This window comes from Chiloscyllium plagiosum, unplaced genomic scaffold (genome assembly GCF_037043375.1).
Source record: "Chiloscyllium plagiosum isolate Xiang-an unplaced genomic scaffold, Cpla_swu_hap1 HiC_scaffold_2, whole genome shotgun sequence".
NCBI classification, from domain to species: domain Eukaryota; kingdom Metazoa; phylum Chordata; class Chondrichthyes; order Orectolobiformes; family Hemiscylliidae; genus Chiloscyllium; species Chiloscyllium plagiosum.
Window position 1 is genome coordinate 79,195,134 of NW_028270140.1, and position 19,453 is coordinate 79,214,586.

Consider the following 19,453-nt stretch of genomic DNA (forward strand, 5'->3'; position numbering starts at 1 on the left):
TGTGATCAGTTTTGGCTTTTAATGTGAAGTGACACTTTTGCATGAATACTTCTCAATGGTAGTCTGATCATTTAATATGTATGCTTACAGCAACAATTGATATTTATTCCTTCTGAATTTGATTGTACATTGGGTTGCATTTAAGTTTCTAATACTGTTTTTTTTTCTTTTGTTTTAAGGTATCTTTGGAGATGGGGAAAATTTCAGTTGAGGGTGTCGGAGAGGTTCAGGAATATATTGATATCTGTGACTATGCGGTTGGACTGTCTCGCATGTTTGGAGGGCCTGTGCTACCATCTGAACGTAAGTGAAGCCATTCTGACCCTTGTTGCTTAGTACATTATTTATGTATTTGGTAAACACAGTGGAACAAAATCTGCATTTTTGGCAACAAGGAAGTGATTTACCATAATCCGAGACAAACAGGGAGCGCTGAGTAGCAACTATGTCACTGCAGTTACACTTTTAGCCAAATATCCTGTGTTGTTTGACATCAACGGAATCCATATAATCATGGGTTAGTGAGGAAACTGTTTTGTACAGCCATTTCGGTATCTGATCGTTGACCAAGTACATTTGATGTTTGAACACCATTATCAAGCTTGTTTTTCATGATAGAATTGCAATGCTTTTTTGCAATTATCTTTATATCTGGCAGGGTGGCACGTAAAATGTGATGGTACAGCTACACAATCCTTTATCCGAAACCCTTGGGGTCAGCTGGTTTTCTGAATCCTGAATTTTTTGGACTTTGGAGTCAGTTATCTGGAAGAACAAAAGGGTGGTTATGGTAGGGGATTTTAACTTTCCAAACATAGTCTGGGACTGCCATAGTGTTAAGGGATTAAATGGAGTGGAGTTTATTAAGCGTGTCCAGGAAAATTTTCTGATTCAATATGTGGATGTACCTACTAGAGAAGGTGGAAAACTTGACCTACTCTTGGGAAATAAGGCAGGGCAGGTGACTGAGGTGTCAGTGGGGGAGCATTTTGCGGCCAGCGACCATAATTCTATTCATTTTAAAATAGTGATGGAAAAAGATCAAAAGATGAAGTTCTAAATTGGAGGAAAGCTAATTTTGATGGTATTGGGCAAGAACTTTCAAAAGCTGATTGGGGGCAAATGTTTGCAGGTAAAGGGATGGCTGGAAAATGGGAAACCTTCAAAAATGAGGTAACGAGAGTCCAGAGACAGTATATTCCTCTTGGGGTGAAAGGAAAGGCTGGTAGGTGTAGGGAATGCTGGATGACTGAAGAAATTGAGAGTTTGGTTAAGAAAAAGAAGGAAGCATATGTCAGGTGTAGACTAGATGGAGGTTGAGGGTCATGGATAAGATAAGTAGACAAAGTCTCTTCCCTGGGGTTGGGGAGTCCAGGACTAGAGGGAATAGGTTTAGGGTGAGAGTGGGAAAATATAAAGGGACCTAAGGGGCACCTTTTTCATGCAGTGAGTGGTACATGTATGTAATGAGCTGCCAGAGGAGCTGGTGGAGGCTAGTACAATTGCAACATTTAAGAGGCTTTTGGATGGGTATGTGAATAGGAAGGGTTTGGAGGGATATGGGCCGGGTGCTGGCAGGAGGGACTAATTTAGGTTGGGATATCTGGTCGGCATGGACGGGGTTTGGATCGAAGGGTCTGTTTCCATGCAGTACATCTCTATGACTCTATAAGTGACAGTTTCACGGTGAAATTTAAAAAAAATCTTACCGAACATCAGACGCACCTGTGAGTACTATGAGCGCTGAGACAGAATTGACGCCTGCCAGTACTGGTCCATGCCGCCATGTCACATCTGAGTGATGTGGGTTGAGTGGGTGTGGAGCTGGGTTAACTGTTTGTATGCCAAACAACCTTGTTATGGAGAAAAAAAACTGCACGAGAAAGACTTCAGATTTCAGATAAAGGGTTGCGTACCTGTGTTTGCACAAACTCTGCCAACAGGCAAAATAGTTTTCATTTGATTCATTAAAACTACATTTATTGATATGTCATAAGATATTGTAAATTTTGTAATCACTATCAATGTTTAAATGTTCCTTAGAAATACTGCTGGGAGATATTGGCACTGTGATAATGTCACCAGGCTAATATATCCAGAAGCCTAAGCCAATGCTGTGAGGACAGTGGTTCAAATTTCACCATGACAACTGGAATTTAAATTAAGAAATGTGGAATGGAAAGCTACTTGTAGTTTTGCTGATTATAATCATCAATGAGCTTAAAACACATCTGGCTCACTAAAGTCCACCCACCTTCGATCCGTTTTCCCCCGCCAACCTCTTTCCCCCATTAAATGTGATTAACTTACGTTTGACTTCCATGAAATCTTTCTAAGGTCCTGGACATGCTCTAATTGAACAATGGAATCCACTTGGTCTAGTCGGAATTATCACTGCATTTAACTTCCCAGTTGCTGTTTATGGCTGGAATAATGCCCTTGCACTTGTCTGTGGAAACTGTTGTCTTTGGTAAGTTTGTTTTAATTGTACATTGTGATCCTAGCTATATTCATCCTGTTTTTCACGCTAATAACTTTGACCAAACTATGAAAATGTATGTTTCATTGTATAACTTGATTAATGGAAATTTATGTGTGATTCTTGACTTTTTGCTTGCCACCAAAAGTGACGAGCTCATTGGCTGAAAGTGTTTCCCTTGCACCTCTCCTTTGTTGCTGGCTGTAAGCAAGCCAACATGTTATCAGCCTACACACAATTAGACTTCATTGATTTGTTTTGAAACTAACACTGAGTAACATGAGAAAATTGCTTGTTGCAATTAAAGCTGATTAGTGAATACACTATTGACAATGTTGTCATACTAGAGAACAAAATTTCCAGTCAGGTCACTTTGTGTATTTCATAAAGGTAACAGCATCTTGTTTCAGTGCACCCTGCACAAAGTGATAGTGACTTATAGCAGCTGCATTATCAGTTTTGCACAGTTTCATAGTTATTGTTAGTACAACTTTGCATTTTTATTAATGCTGTACTTTGTTACTATATTCTTTTAAGTTTTAATTCTAAGTTGTGGAGTATCTGTAATACCTGATCCTTTGCAAGCCAAAAGCACTACATTGATTTATTGCTTTCACTTACTCCACAAAATTCTAAGATGTCTTTGCTGCAAGGTCTGAATGGTTCTAATATTAACTTTTAATTTTAGATTTGGGCATTTGCGATTGTGTGATCTCTTGTCTCAATAAGATAAATATTATACTCCTTACAACATATTGTGTTATTGTACAGATCTCAGTAAGGCACTAAACTCTTAAGACAGGTAAATGAGATCATGACATGCAGTGCTCTAATATAACAAGTTTCCTTTTTACCTTGTGTACAGAACAGCAGGAAGTTAGACAGCCAACCATTCTCCTGTTCCCTGGATGCTGCCTGACCTGCTGCGCTTTTCCAGCAACACATTTTCAGCCAACCAGTCAGTCAGTTAGTGTGTTAACTATTTATATAATGTGATAGCAATGTAAATAAGTGAAGACTTCAGACTATATTTAAGTCTGAGATGTTATATTAGTATTGTTCTTAGTTGTTGATAAACTTCCAGATGTCTGGAATAAAACAACTAAAGTCTCTGTAGTATATGTTGTGAGGGTAATGTGATGTCATTTTCTACACATCATCCAATTCTAGTATTTTACCTTAATTCTACCAGTAGTGATACAACGGCATAAGAAATTAAGAAAAGAGGAAATTTTCTGATAGACTCCTAAAATTGAGTTTTAAGGAGATTGTTGATGGGTATGTTTCCTGGGCATGAATCTGTCTATTATATATCTCTAAGTTGTAGGACTTTGTTCGTGGACTTAGCTAACATCTAAATGGATAAACTGCTGCAAAACAAGAATGTAATTTTACAAGAATTAATTTTTAATCCGTCTGGTATTAATTTGGACAGTGTTTCCAAGAAGCCAGTTGCAAAAAGCCAAATGGCCATGACTGATTATACACAAACAATGTTTCCTAAGTTTTTCTTCTACATGGACCTCCAAGCCTGATGAAACATTCACTCAGATCGTGGCTAATCTGTCTGTATTTTTAATTTCACATTCCCATCAACCCCATAAGCCTTGTTTCCCTTACATAGCAATTTTTTTCTATCCACTTCTGTCTTTCTGGATACTGGAAATCTGAATGAAAAGTAGAAAGCACTGGAGAAACTGAGCAGGTCGGCAGCCTCTGCGGAAAGAGAAACATTTAACAGTAAGAGAAATAATCTGTAATCTCATTTTGAGTCCGCTATGACTTCCTGTTTGAAGGGAAGTTACATCGTACTTGAGACATTAACTCTACTTCTGTCTGCCAGAGCTTCTGTGTTTCTCCTGAACTTTCTTTTTTCAGTGTTTTAAGTTTTATTTTGGCAGTTGAAGCATTACCTGACCCCTTTGTCCTTAACATCCAATGGGCTCTAGGTGCGGATGTATGTACTGCTTTCTGTTATGGAAATGAGCTGCAATGGCTTCAAAACTTCCAAGGTTCAGTCTTGACAGTGTTGATATTTTTGGCTCAGTTTTTCCTTTAATTTGGAATCTATCTGTGAAACAACATACTTGCTCAATGTGTACAGCTGCATGAAGGTAGCCGATGCCTGAACTGATGTGAGTCTGTGTTATTGATTTACACTGGCAATGCAATAGTCACATTGGAGACATTACAATGTTGCTAGCATTTCCACTGGTCCTTGGAATGAACGATAATTCAGATATATTCAGATTCTTGTTGTCCTGTCCTCCCTTTATCTCTTTAATTTGGTAAATTTGAGATTGGGAACTCATCAGAGAAAGGTGTCAAGCAATTTTGTCAAGTTAATCATTGTTTACACTCTCTCTTTTAATTAGTAGTGTTTCTTTGTGATTATTTGTAATAATTCCTGTGTTACAAAGTTGATATGTCATTTTGCAAAAGAACTGGAAGTTGCTGCTTGAAGATTAAGCTGTCAGAACTGTAGGAGAGTTTTTCTAACTGGAAAGAAAAGCTCAGAGCTTTCCCAACCATGAGCGCCTTAAGATATCAAGAAGCATACAATATAACAAAAGATATTAAGGCTAAGCTTATAACAGAGACTGAGAGCCAATACTGCAGAAAGTCTAGAGGAGAATAGAAACTGGATGTGAAACTGACAAGTGATTGATATTGGTAATGTTTGTTGCCAGTTAATCCAGAGCATCTAGATGTTCTGAGAATGTGCATTTGAATTTCACTGTGACATTTGGTGAAGTTTGAATCAAAAACTAGTCTGAGGACGTTCATGAGCCTTACTAATGTCCTGAAAGGAACACATGGACTGACCTGTGCGTGGCAACATACCAACAGCAGTGGGGTTGATAACTAACTGTCTGATTAAATGGCCTGACAAGAAACTGAAACTGCTTCAAACTTCAGACTCCAAATTGTGAAGTCTTATGGCATACAGTCAAACATGGGTAGGGAAGCCCATCTACTGATGTGCAACGTTACTTTGTCACCTTGGCTGATGAATCATTGCGTTAACACCACTTGGAGGAAACGCACTGAGGCCCGCAAGGGCACGGAATGTATTTTGGGTAGGGAATTCAATGTTGGTAGCACCACAACTGGTTGAACTGACCTTGACCAAAATGACAAAGTTGTTAAATTTGCTCTGAGCAGGGTCAACAAGAGAAAAAAAAAAACTTCCCACCTCCACACGAGTTTAACCATTGGACACTAAGTCTGTCCATCCTAATAATGGTAGGAGTGACCAGCATGCAGTCACTGTGGACATCAGGTGCCTTTTAAATGTTGCAATTGTACCAGCCTCCACCACTTCCTCTGGCAGCTCATTCCATACATGTACCACCTTCTGTGTGAAAAAGTTGCCCCTTAGGTCTCTTTTATATCTTTCCTCTGTCACCTAAACCTATGCCCTCCACGACCCCATGCCCTATCCCTATCCATGCCCATCACAATTTTGTAAACCTCTATATGGTCACCCCTCAGCCTCCAATGCTCCAGGGACAACAGCCCCAGCCTGTTCAACCTCTCCCTATAGCTCAAATCCTCCAACCGTGGCAACATCCTTGTAAATCTTTTCTGAACCCTTTCAAGTTTCACAACATCTCTCTGAAAGAAAGGAGACCAGAATTGCATGCAATATTCCAACAGTGGCCTAACCAATGTCCTGTACAGCTGCAACATGACCTCCCAACTCCTGTACTCAATACTCTGACCAATAAAAGTAACCTGCACACTGATATTCAGTTTGGATTCTGCCTGGTTCACTCAGCTCCTGACATAATTACAGCATTGTTGCAAACATGGACAAAAGATCTGAACTCCAGACATGAAGTGAGAGTGACTGCTTTAATACCAGGACGTCATTTGATGGAGTAGGACATCAAGAACTCCCAGCAAAACTGGAGTAATTGAGAATTGGGAGGAAAACCCGCCACTAGTTAGAATCAAAGGAAGATGATTAGGGTTGTTGGAGGTCAATCATTTCAGCCCCAGGGCATCACTGCAGCGGTGTCTCAGACTTGACCATCTGAGACATAAAACACCTTCCCTTCATCATAAATTCAGAAATGGGGATGTTCACTGATGATTATACATGGTACAGTACCATTCACAAAGATTTGTATTGGAATCTCCTGGGGTTGGCGTTGTGGACTCTTGCTTTTTGGGGCGGCACAGTGGTTCAGTGGTTAGCACTGCTGCCTCACAGCACCAGGGTCCCAAGTTCGATTCCAGCCTTGGGCAACTGTCTGTGTGGAGTTTGCACATTCTCCCCGTGTCTGCATGGGTTTCCTCCGGGTGCTCTGATTTCCTCCCACAGTCCAAAGATGTGCAGGTCAGGTGAATTGGCCATGCTAAATTGCCCATAGTGTTAGGTACATTAGTCAGAGGGAAATGGGTCTGGGTGGGTTACTCTTCGGAGGGTTGGTGTGGACTTGTTGGGCCGAAGGGCCTGTTTCCACACTGTCGGGAATCTAATCTAATCTTTTCCCGATACGTATTCCCAATACATATACATATTCCCGATACAGATCAAGGTATGCAGGCATCACTTTCATATGACATATAACTTGGGAGAATTGTAAATTCTGAGGAGGATAGTGTAGAATTCAAAAGAACATTGACATGTTGGTGGAGGATGGAAGATGAAATTCAATGCGGAGAAGTGTGAGGTGATGCACTTTGGTTTAAAAAAAGTTGAGAAAAATTGTATGGTATGTGCATGAGCAAAGAAATCTGGGTGTATATGCACAATTCTTTAAAAGTAGCAGGATTGTAGAAAAAGCTGTTGTTAAATTATACAAAATATTCTAGACTTCATAAATAAATAGGGGCATAGAGCGGAAAAGTGGCGACTTTGTGATTAACTTTACAGAAGTTACTGGTTAGACCTCAGCTGGAGTATTGTATGCAGTTCTGGAAAATACAAATGCATTGTAGAGAGTTCAGGACAGGTTCAGAAGAATTATTCCTGAGTGAGGCACTTCAGTTATGAGGAAAGATTGGAGAAATTGGGACAGTTTCTCTTTAAGAAGGGAAGACTAAGTGGAGATTTGATAGAAGTTCTCAAAATGATGGGGAGTCTGGAAGATAGTAGTGAAGAAGAGACTGCTCCTGCTCATAACAGAGAGAAACAGAGGACACTGTTTTAAAGTGTTTTGCAAAAGGTGGAAAGCACTGCGTGGAGGTGTTGTGGAGACAGGATTGAGGCATTCAAGTGAGCATTATTCCAATTTTAAAATCATCTGAATTGCATGGTTACAGAAACCAGGAGAGTGGCACTTAGTTAAAATGCTCAGAGTGTGCAGACACTCCTCCTTCACTGTAACAATCATAAGCTGGATGGCTACCAATCAAAATCTGTATTTGGATGAGGTGTGCCACTTGTGCCTAATAAATTTATGATTCTATCCATTTTATGTTCACAGGAAAGGAGCTCCCACAACTCCTCTGACTAGTGTAGCAGTTACACAGTGAGTATTATTTTCTATTGGCACGTAATGATTTATTATTTTCCGGTAGGTTGAGTTTATCCCTAGTCCATTGGTATGTATGATTATCATGTAATTTAACTGTTAGATTGTTACTGACCTTTCTTACGGATACTCAATTCTATTGAAGTGTCACAACAAAAATTAGAGCGCATGGAATTGGAGGCAACCTGCCAACATGTGCAGAGAATGAGTTGGGAAGTAATTCTGCCTGTAAATATCTCGACTCAGGTTCCAGGTAAACCAAATAAATTTCTGATGTGTATCACCTTCTTCTACACGAAAACTCAACCCACTGGTTGAAATACTGACAGTTTGGTGTCTTACACTAAAATAATAGTCACCAGTTTGTTCTATTTATCGTATGTCTCATTTCATCTGCATGTGGCATAGATACGATAGATTCTATTTCAGAAAATATTGCACATAAGGTGCAGGTGTTGGGCTTTCCAGTAGCTTAAGTTTACTGTGAACACTTTGGTCGTCTTTGAGGCAGGTTATTTATCACCGTATAGTTGCCAGCAATTGCTTTGTCTGCAATTGTGTCAAGGTTGAACGTGGGATCCATGTAGCCAGGGAACAACAACTAGTTTATTTGAGCCCAGTTTGTGGAGAATTCTGTGAGCATAATAATTGAATTAGCTAATGCCAAAGTGTGTCTGCTCCTTTTCCTTTCTTCCGTTCTTCTTTGACTGGATACTGAATTATGGGTGGTGCCTCCTGGCCCACTACCAGATCGAATTGATGATGCACATTGAAGTAAATTGACTTGATAGGCATTACGGAGACACGGTTTCAGGATGACAAAGGTTGACGGATAGCACTACCAATCAAGAGTTTGTGCACTGGTTCGAGATGACTTTGGTTCAGGAGATCAAGTTGTAGAGTCCGTTTGGGTGGAGATGAACAATAATACAGGAAAGAGGTCACCAGTGGGAGTGGTCTAACAGTAACCACAATATAAAACAAAGTATACAAGAAGAATTATTGATGCTTGTGTTTATAGAGACAGCAGTAATCAGATAAACTGGAAAAATAAGATCGGCAGTTCTGGCTTGGATAAGTTCACTGTAGGTTTTTGAGATAATTTCTTGGAGCAGCCTGTTTTGGAACAGCCCAGAGAGCAGATTATATTTGGCGACTTGTGTAACATGATGTAATTAATGACCTTGGAGTTAAGGCAAACTTAGTTAGAACAACAATAATATGAGTGAATTTTCAAAGGGAGAAGATTGGGGCTAAGACGAGTATTTTAAACCTATTTAAGGGTGACTATGTTGGCATACTCGTCTGTAGGATAGATCAATAGAGACACAGTTGCAGGCACGGAAAAGTGTGAAGTTCTTCACTTTGACAAGTAGAATTGTTTAAAAAAGTTTAATAAATTTAAATATATGAATAAAAAATATCAGTAATACAGAAAGGCCTGCAGAATTCTAAGGTGCAGAGGGATTTAGGTCATAGTCGTACAGCCCAGAAACAGGTCAGAAATGAGAATGTTTTTTCTGAGAGTTGAGCAACTTGAAACTCTGCCTTAGAAGATGGTGGAGAGGTGGGGTAATTGAATATTTTCAGGACAGAGGTGGATCGAGTCTTGTCAGGCAGAACAATCAAGCATTATTGGGAGTAGATGGGAATGTGGAATTCAAAGCACAAATAGATCAGCCAAAGTCTCATTAATGATAGAACAAGCTTGAAGGACTGAATGGTCTACTCTTGCTCCCATTTGTTATGTTCATATGTGGTTTCTGACTATTTCTAACTAACTTCTGATCGGAAGTCTGATCTTGTGTAACGTGGCGATAAAACTACTCCCTCCCTAATGTTTTGAGGCGTTGATAGTCACTTATGAAAGTTAACTACTTCAGCTGGCTGCTAGTTATTGCAACCAGAATCCTCCAGAGTCTGGGTCTAGAATGTCAATTTCTTCCAACTTCTTCAATGCACAGACTGTGTCCACTTCGTGCAATTTCACATTAGTTTTAAGTTTGATTAAAGGTTTTTTTTTGAAAAAAATTTAGAACTGCAAAGTAAAAAATTCCTTTGAATTAACTTACCTAAATTAATTAATTTTGTAAGCCTCATTCGATTCCCAGTTTATTCTGCTTATTCTTGTAAGTTTCATCTTTCAAGCGATTGTTTCAATTGGCCAGGAAGCATTTTGTATCAGTAACGCTTGATCATTGAGCTCATGTAGCTGACTGATATTTAATTGTCTATTCAAAATTATGTAAGTTTAAAATTTAAGCTGAAATTCAGTTTGTTCAGTTGTCCAAAACAGCATAATTTCACAAAATTTCCGTTTGACCTTAAAGTGTTTGGTGAATTGTTGGAATAACTATTAATGGCTTTAAAAATAATTCTGTAAAGTGTTCTTAATCTTACATTTATGGCTATTAAAATCCAGACATTCTCTACTGCCTTGAGTGTTTTTAGCTTTATGTAGTTTTGAAATTAAAGTATTTGCAAAACTTTGCAAGTTTTTCTAATTTTATCTCTTTACAGAATTGTTGCCCAGGTTTTAGAAGATAACAAATTACCTGGAGCTATTTGTTCCCTTACATGTGGGGGTGCGGACATTGGGTAAGTGAATAAGAAGTAATGACAACAGACTAATGCTCTTGATGTATATTAGTTCACTTTCAGAACTGTGGATATCAATTATTGTCTCACTCATCAATACAATAATAGTTAAGACAAAAAATTAAATACAAGTTTGTTGCAATTTCTTGTCCAAGTTTATTAGTGAAGTAATGATGGAAGAACTTGGTGACAATTGATTTTGCACAATGAACTCTTACATAAAATACCATATGTCATAGAGTCCTAGAGATACACAGCACAGAAATAGACCCTTTGTTCCAACTCGTCCATGCCGACCAGATATCTCAACCCAATCTAGTACCACCTGCCAGCACCCAGCCCATATCCCTCCAAACCCTCCTTATTCATAAACCTATCCAGATGTCTTTTAAATGTTGCAATCATACTAGCCTCCACCACTCCCTCTGACAGCAAACTCTGCACATGTACGACCCTCTGCATGAAAAAGCTGCCCCTTAGGTCTCTTTTATATCTTTCCCTCTCACCCTAAACCCATGCCGTCTAGTTCTGGACTCACCCACCCCAGGGAAAAGACCTTGTCAATTTATCCTATCCATGCCCCTCATGAATTTATAAACCTCTATAAGGTCGCCCCTCAGCCTCCAACTCTCCAGGGAAAACAGCTGTAACCTATTCAACCTCTCCCTGTAGCTCAAATCCTCCAACCCTGGTAACATCCTTGGAAATCTTTTCTGAACCCTTTCAAGTTTCACAACATCCTTCAGATAGAAAGGAAACCAGAGTTCCACACAGTATTCCAATAATGGCCTAACCAAAGTCCTGTACAGCCACAACATGACCTCCCAACTCCTGTACTCAATACTCTGACCAATAAACGAAAACATACCAAACGCCTTCTTCACTATCCTATCTACCTGCGACTCCACTTTCAAGGAGCTATGAACCTGCACTCCAAGGTCTCTTTGTTCAGCAACACTCCCTAGGACCTTACCATTAAGTGTATAAGTCCTGCTAAGATTCGCTTTTCCAAATGCGGCACCTCACATTTATCTAAACTAAACTCTATCTGCCATTCCTTAGCCCATTGCCCCATTTGATCAAGATCCCATTGTAATGTGAGGTAACCTTCTTCGCTGTCCACTACACCTCCAATTTTGGTGTCATCTGCAAACTTACTAATTACATACCTCTTAAGCTCACATCCAAATCATTTATACAAATGATGAAACGTAGAGGACACAGCACTAATTCTTGTGGCACTCCACTGGTCACAGGCCTCCAGTCTGAAAAACAACCTTCCACCATCCTCTGTCTTCTACCTTTGAACCAGTTCTCAATCCAAATGGCTAGTTCTCACTGTATTCCATGAGATCTAACCTTGGTAACTAGTCTCCCATGGGGAACCTGTCTGTTATAATCCAGATTAAACATCCGTGATAATTGTCACACAAATGAACAGAAATATTTGAAATTTTTTCAAAAAAAATTGATGAAAAGAGAAAGTAACCAGAAGATACAATTTTGATTATAGACATCAAATATATGAGAGCATCCCCCTGAACCCTCATAGAATATGTATGTTAAAATGTGGTAGGTAAGCATATTCACTACCTTCCTGATGGACTGTTAGGGATGGACAATAAAATGATGGCCTATCCAGTGACTCCCACATCCTATGAAAGAATATTAAAGATGTTGCTGAACAAAGAGGCCTTGGAGTACAGGTTCATAGCTCCTTGAAAGTAGAATCACAGGTAGATAAGATAGTTAAGGAGGCGTTTGGTATGCTTTCGTTTATTGGTCAGAGTATTGAGTACAGGAGTTGGGAGGTCATGTTGCGGCTGTACAGGACATTGGTTAGGCCACTGTTGGAATATTGTGTGCAATTCTGGTCTCCTCCCTATCGGAAAGATGTTGTGAAACTTGAAAGGGTTCAGAAAAGATGTACAAAGATGTTGCCATGGTTGGAGGATTTGAGCTATAGGGAGAGGTTGAACAGGCTGGGGCTGTTTTCCCCGGAGCGTTGGAGACTGGAGCTGTTTTCCCTGGAGGGTCGGAGGCTGAAGGTGACCTTATAGAGGTTTATAAAATTATGAGGGGCATGGATAAGGTAAATAGACAAGGTCTTTTCCCTGGGATTGGGGAGTCCAGCACTAGAGGGCATAGGTTTCGGGTGAGAGGGGAAAGGGGTTCAATTCCCGCCTCAGGCGACTGACTGTGTGGAGTTTGCACGTTCTCCCCGTGTCTGCGTGGGTTTCCTCCGGGTGCTCCGGTTTCCTCCCACTGTCCAAAGATGTGCAGGGTCAGGTGAATTGGCCATGCTAAATTGCCCGTAGTGTTAGGTAAGGGGTAAATGTAGGGGTATGGGTGGGTTTCGCTTCGGCGGGTCGGTGTGGACTTGTTGGGCCGAAGGGCCTGTTTCCACACTGTAATGTAATCTAATCTAATCATATAAAAGAGACCTAAGGGGCAATTTTTTCACACAGAGGGTGGTATGTGTATGGAATGAGCTGCCAGAGGAAGTGGTGGAGGCTTGTACAATTGCAACATTGAAGAGGCATTTGGATGGGTATATGAATAGGAAGGGTTTGGAGGGATATGGGCCAGGTGCTGGCAGATGGGACTAGATTGGGTTGGGATATCATGTCAGCATGGACGGGTTGGACCGAAGGGTCTGTTTCTATGCTGTGCATCTCTATGACTCTGCAATACTGTACTTGCCATTTGGAACAACACAATGTGAGCACAATTACACTTTTGGTGATTGTTATTGTCATGTCAATCACTTGCCATAAGTTTACAGCAAAGCAATTCCTTTCAAACAGTGGTCACTTCACCTGTTCCTAGACACTCCCACAACGGGGAAAAAAGACTTCAGTATCAGCCTTGTCAAGACCCCTAATAATCTTGCGCATTTCAAAAAGGCTACCTTTCATTCTTGTAAACTTCAATGAAAACAAGCCAGCCTACTCAACCTCTCCTTATAAGACTCTCCCTCCATACCTGGAAACAACTAAGTGAACCTTCTCTGGACAGCCTCCAATGCCTATTTCCATTTCCTTGGATAAGGGACCCAGTCAGTATTCAGTGTTCCAGCTGTGGTCTCACTAGTGCTTGCATAGTTTTAGCAAGGTCTCACTTTTTATTCTCCAGTCCCTTTGAAGTAAAGACCAACAGTTGATTTTCTTTCTCTATGATCTGCTGAATTTGGATGTCAGCTTTTTGTGATTTGTACCTGAAGACCCCAAAGTCCCTGTGTATAGCAGTATTCTGCAGACTTTTCCCATTTAAATAAAACTCAGTTTTTCAATTCTTCCAGCCAAACATTTTCTGACTTTATATTCCATTTGCAAAGTCTCTCTTCTCTTACCTAACCTGTTTATAACCCTTTGCAGACTCTTTGTGTCATCCATGCTGCTTGTCTTATCACTTATTCTGGTGTCATCTGTAAACCTGGTGATTGTACATTCACTTTCCTCATCCAAGTTATTAATAATACCTTGTAAATAATTGTAGCCTCAACACTAATCTCCGTGGCACTCTACTAATTACAGGTTGCCATCCTGAAAATAGCCCCTTTATCCCAACTCTGTCTTCTGTTAGTTAGCCAGTCCTTTATCCATGATAATGCACTACCCCTGTTACCGTGGGCACTTATGGCATTAAGTAACCTTATGTACAGTACCTATGTACTTGCCTTTTTGAAATCCAACTATATCTATCGGTTCTCCTTTATCTATTCTAGCAGTTGCCATCTTGAAAAAATACGATAATAATATTGACATATGATTTTCCCTTCATTTTACCAAATTCTGACTCTGCTTCTAAATGCTCTGCTGATACATTCTTATAGTCTATAACATTTTCCAAATGACAGACGTTAAACTAACAGGCCTATAGTGACTTCTTTTTATTCTTCCTTTTTGAATAAGCATGTTACATTGCCAGTTTTCCAATCATCTGTAAATTTTTCCAGAGCCTAAAGGTTTTTGTAAGCTTTCTGCTAGTATATCCACTGACACTGTAGCTGCTTCCTTTAAAATCCTTGGATTCAACCCATCCTCGGAGACTTATCCATCGTAGCATTTTCACCACCTTTGCAATTCAGCTTTTTAGAAAATGTTTCAACCAAGATTGAGGTAGGCCTGATAAAACGCAAACTGAGCATTGCCAAATGCAGCTGAATGCATTACTGTCACCGTTTTCAATCACTTGTAAACGGGGCAGTAATTGGCTGGGCATGATTTGTCATTCTTTATTGGCAGAACATTCCAAAATTTTCCATTTTGTCAGGTAAATGCAGGCATAGCAGCTGAAGTGGAACGGCTTGTTTTGAAGTTCAGCTACTTCAGGAGCACAATGTTTGGCTAAATGAGTTCATGCAGAATCTCAGCAATGTTGTAATCATATTAAGTGCTCACACAAATACAAAAGAACTAATGGCTTACACTGGCTTCTATGTCTAATGTTCTTAGGGCCTACTGTAAAAGCAGTATACCTACATCCAACCAACTGCAATTGCTTCATCAGTGGCCTTCCCTCTATCATAAGGCCAGAAGTGGAGTAGATTTGCTGATGATTGTATAATGTTCAGCAGTACTTGTGACTCCTCGGATACTAAAGCAATCCAAATGCAGCAAAACCTGGACAATATCTAGGCTTGGGCTGACAAGTAACATTCCCACCAAGTTAGTGTCTGGCAATGACTGAAAGAGAATTAACTTCTGTTCAGTGGCATTTCCATCATTGAATCCCCCAGATCAACGTTCTGGGGGTTACCATTGACCAGAAACTGAACTCGACTAGCTATGCAAAAACTGTGGCTCAAACACAAGGCAAAGTCATAGTATTGTACAGTGAGTAACTGATTCGCCAAAATCTACTCATCTTCATTCAAAAATCAGGACTATGATGGCCTACTCCCCACTTATCTGAATGTGTGCAGCTTTGACAACACTTGAAACGTGACGCCATCCAGGACAAAGCAGCCCACTTGATTGGCGCCACATTCTCAAACATACACTAACTACACACCAGTAGCAGTAGTGTATACCAACCACAAGATGCAGGGCAGAAATGCACCAACGCTGCTTAGACTGCATCTTCTAAGCCCATGATCATTACCATCTGGAATGTCAAGGGCAGCAGATACATGAGAACACCACCCCCAGCAAGCAACCCTTCAAACCAATCGCCACCCTGGTTTGGAAATGTGTTGCCGTTGGGCAAGATTCCCATCACCAGCATTAAACAATGGTCACTGTTCTTGATACTAACTTTTTATTCCAGATTTATTTAATTAACTGGCTTTAAATTTCACAGCCATCATGGTGGCATTTGCATGCATGTCTCCAGATTATTTCTCTAGATTACTAGTCCTATTTTTTTTAAGATACTATCTGATTGTATCTCTAGTTTGGTGCAACCATTGAATTTCAGCAGTGGGATTTATGAAGTTTTGAAATCTTGATGTCATTAAGTATTCGCAGCATCAAACTAAGAACCAATGGTGACAAGAAGAAGAAAACCTTTTTTCTGTGCAGCAAATAGTTAGGATCTGGATTGCACTGCTTTAAGGTGACAGGGAGGCAGGTTCAGTTGTGACTTTGGGAATTAAATAAACATATGCATTAAATAGATTTGCAGGGCTGTAAGAGAGTGGGACCAGCTGAATTGCCATTCATGTAAATATGTGACAAGCTGAATGCCCTCTTTCTGTGCCGTAAGAGTTCCATTATAATGTCTCCGTAAAATTGAGTGTACAAAAGAAACTCTATAGTAACCAATTCAGCATTAGAATTCATCCTAGGATTACAACACTAAACGTTTTGCATCTATTATTGCAATTCCATTTAGTAATGTGGAAAATTACAATGTAAAAATATTCCCCTCTGTTCTGCATTATTTATATCAACTAATTTCCAGATTATAACAAAACAGATTATTGCAGATGTCTGTGGGTATTTCAGTTAGTGTGATTTTTGAGGAGATGACTATCTCTTTCAGTTATTGATTGAAGTTGCTTGGAGACAGCTGGACAAACATTTCTGTGATTTTATACTTGAGTATCCCAGAAATTAATTGATATTCTAAAGCTGTTCCTGATTAATTTTCAGTGCTGCCATGAGCAAAGACGAACGAATAAATCTCCTGTCTTTTACTGGTAGCACAAATGTGGGCAAACAAGTATCATTAGTGGTTCAAGAGCGATTTGGTAAGTACTCATGTATAGATGCAAGTAATGAAACGTGTACGTTTACCCAACAAAATTGATAATATTAAGTAAAAATTGTGTGACTGTTTATGATACTTTTGTGAAAATTAACTATAATGTGTTTCTTTTCTGTCTCCACTTACAGGACGATTGCTTCTAGAGCTTGGTGGAAACAATGCTATCATTGGTAACGTGTGGATTTTGATCCAGTGTAATCTTTAGATATAAAGCTGTATTTTCAGATTGGCAAAGAATAGAAAATGCATAAGATCTAGAGTAGTCATTTAGTGTTGTTTCTTTTTTTCATTTGAAGTATAATTATGAACTTGACCGAAAGAAAACATAAGTGGCTCACTGCCGCCTCACAGCGCCAGGGACTCCAGTTTGATTCCATCCTCAGGCGACTGTGTCTGTGTGGAGTTTGCGTGTTCTCTCTGTGTCGAAATGGGTTTCCTCCAGGTGCTCTGGTTTCCTCCCACAGTGCAAAGATGTGCAGGTTAAGTGGATTGGCCATGCTAAATTGCTCGTTGTGTCCGGATGTTCAGACTTGGATCTGAATGGGATGCTGTTAGGTGGGTGGTGTGGACTCAATGGACCAGATGGCCAACTTCCATACTGTGGGGATTCTAAGATTCAGTGATTTTATAACTATAACCCACAAACTGGGGACTGGAGTTTGACATACAACAGTGACATTTCATGAAATGATAGATTTATGCATCATGATGTTGTAAAACCCTTGAGGCACATTATTTTAATTCTGAATATGTATAAATACTAGCACAGTTAAATCTTGAACAGAGGGTGTTATAACTGTCTGGACTGGATCATTACTAAAATGACATTTTTCTAAACAAAATGTACTGGATGCAATTGTAAAATGGTATCTGTCGTTATTGATGTTGCTACAGTGCCTGTGACATGTTTGGTATTCAAGCTCATTATAAGTGTATAGGGTAGAATTTAATGTTTTTGATCTGGGTCTCACTGGTTGGCAAGAGAACCGGCTGGCGCCCTGTGTTGCTGACATTGAGGAAGGCCTGTTGTATCAAATGCCAATTGAGCAGTTATATACCCACCATTGGGATATAACCAGGATGAACAACTCTGGGGACAGACATCCCACCACCTCTAACTACTGGGAGAAGTGGCAGTTCACCCGCCAGAGACCCAGGATCAGAATGGAACCTGAGATCAACAATGAGTGAAGGCAGGGTTTGGTTGTGGGAGGAGAGGAGATTTGGAGGTAAGGGGGAGGGGAACTTTCAGTGAACTCTGTTCCTGATGGCAGGTTCCTGAATCAGGCACTGTGTGCCATTGACTCAGGGAAACTACTGACCCCACCATGGACTTTAATTGCCCACTTGAGGACCTAAATTAACATATCAGATGGGGAATGTTGTTGACCAGTCTTTCTGCCTCAGATTTAATTGGATGTTGGATCCTCAGACAACACTCTCCCACCCAGTTAAATAAGTACCCATCTTAAAAATTGCCAGTGGGACTCAAACACTACCCTCAATGGTTCCCTGAACAGACATTCAGTGCTGCCGTGGGCTTCCTGTTGAGGTTCACCTCCAGTAAATTACTTTATCTGATATTCTGTGGAGAGGCTCAATAGGTTGGGGCTGTTTTCCCTGGAGCGTCAGAGGCTGAGGGGTGACCTTATAGAGGTTTATAAAATTATGAGGGGCATGGATAAGGTAAATAGACAAGGTCTTTTCCCTGGGGTCGGGGAGTCCAGAACTAGAGGGCATAGGTTTAGGATGGGAGGAGAAAGATATAAAAGAGACCTGAGGGGGCAACTTTTTCACACAGAGGGCGGTACGTGTATGGAATGAGCTGCCAGAGGAAATGGTGGAGGCTGGTACAATTGCAACTTTTAAAAGGCATCTGGATGGGTATATGAATAGGAAGGGTTTGGAGGGATATGGGCCAAGTGCTGGCAAATGGGTCGAGATTAGATTAGGATATCTGGTCGGCATGGATGGGTTGGACCGAAGGGCCCGTTTCCTTGTTGTACATTTCTATGACTCTATGACATGGCAGCAATATGTTTGAAGAATACTTCACCTCTGCCCATCAATCTTTGGCGGCCACTATTAAACTGTCTTGTGGATACTTATGAAATGGATTTCCATTGACGGCTTGAATCCAGGATAGCCAATCCAGTTGAAAAAGTAAAGCAAACAAACAAAATCAGAAATTGCTCAAACACTCAGCAGGTCAGACAGCAACTCTGGAGAGAAAGCAGAATTAATGTTTCAGTGATCCTTCTTTTGAACAAGTAAAACAAACGTTTTACCTCTAAATGTTGTTGCTGTTTAAAATAAGTCTAGGGTTGTTGGCATCATGTGTCATCAAAATTAGTCCTGATAGATTAAGTAAATTAATCAAAATTGGTGTTTTGAGTTTCACAGTTTAAATCACCTCTTCACAATTGATGTTCCCACAACCAGAACAATTAAAATAAACAGGGAAAATGTTGGCGAATTTCAGCAGGGCTAGCAGCATCTGCAGGGAGAGAGAAGAGTTGACATTGAGTTCAGTGTGACTCTTCTTTGGAACAGGTTCTTTTGTGTTGTAACATAACCATCTAAGTAATGGCTTAGGTTCAACTTTGTTTTAGAATAAACAATGTGTTCGATTATAAATGAATCGAGTGGTTAGATTCATAGCGGAGCTGAAATGTGC

At 40.1% G+C, this 19,453-nt stretch overlaps 1 protein-coding gene across 1 annotated transcript in view; it reads left to right on the forward strand.

Moving 5' to 3' along the window:
- Positions 1 to 19,453, forward strand: part of aldh7a1 (aldehyde dehydrogenase 7 family, member A1) — a 50,188-nt gene that overhangs the window by 11,209 nt on the left and 19,526 nt on the right. The window contains exons 5-10 of the mRNA XM_043711952.2: positions 180 to 303; positions 2,338 to 2,470; positions 7,918 to 7,962; positions 10,486 to 10,563; positions 16,662 to 16,759; positions 16,905 to 16,946. Coding sequence (XP_043567887.2) covers positions 180 to 303; positions 2,338 to 2,470; positions 7,918 to 7,962; positions 10,486 to 10,563; positions 16,662 to 16,759; positions 16,905 to 16,946 — 520 coding nt within the window. The remainder of the gene's footprint in view (positions 1 to 179; positions 304 to 2,337; positions 2,471 to 7,917; positions 7,963 to 10,485; positions 10,564 to 16,661; positions 16,760 to 16,904; positions 16,947 to 19,453) is intronic.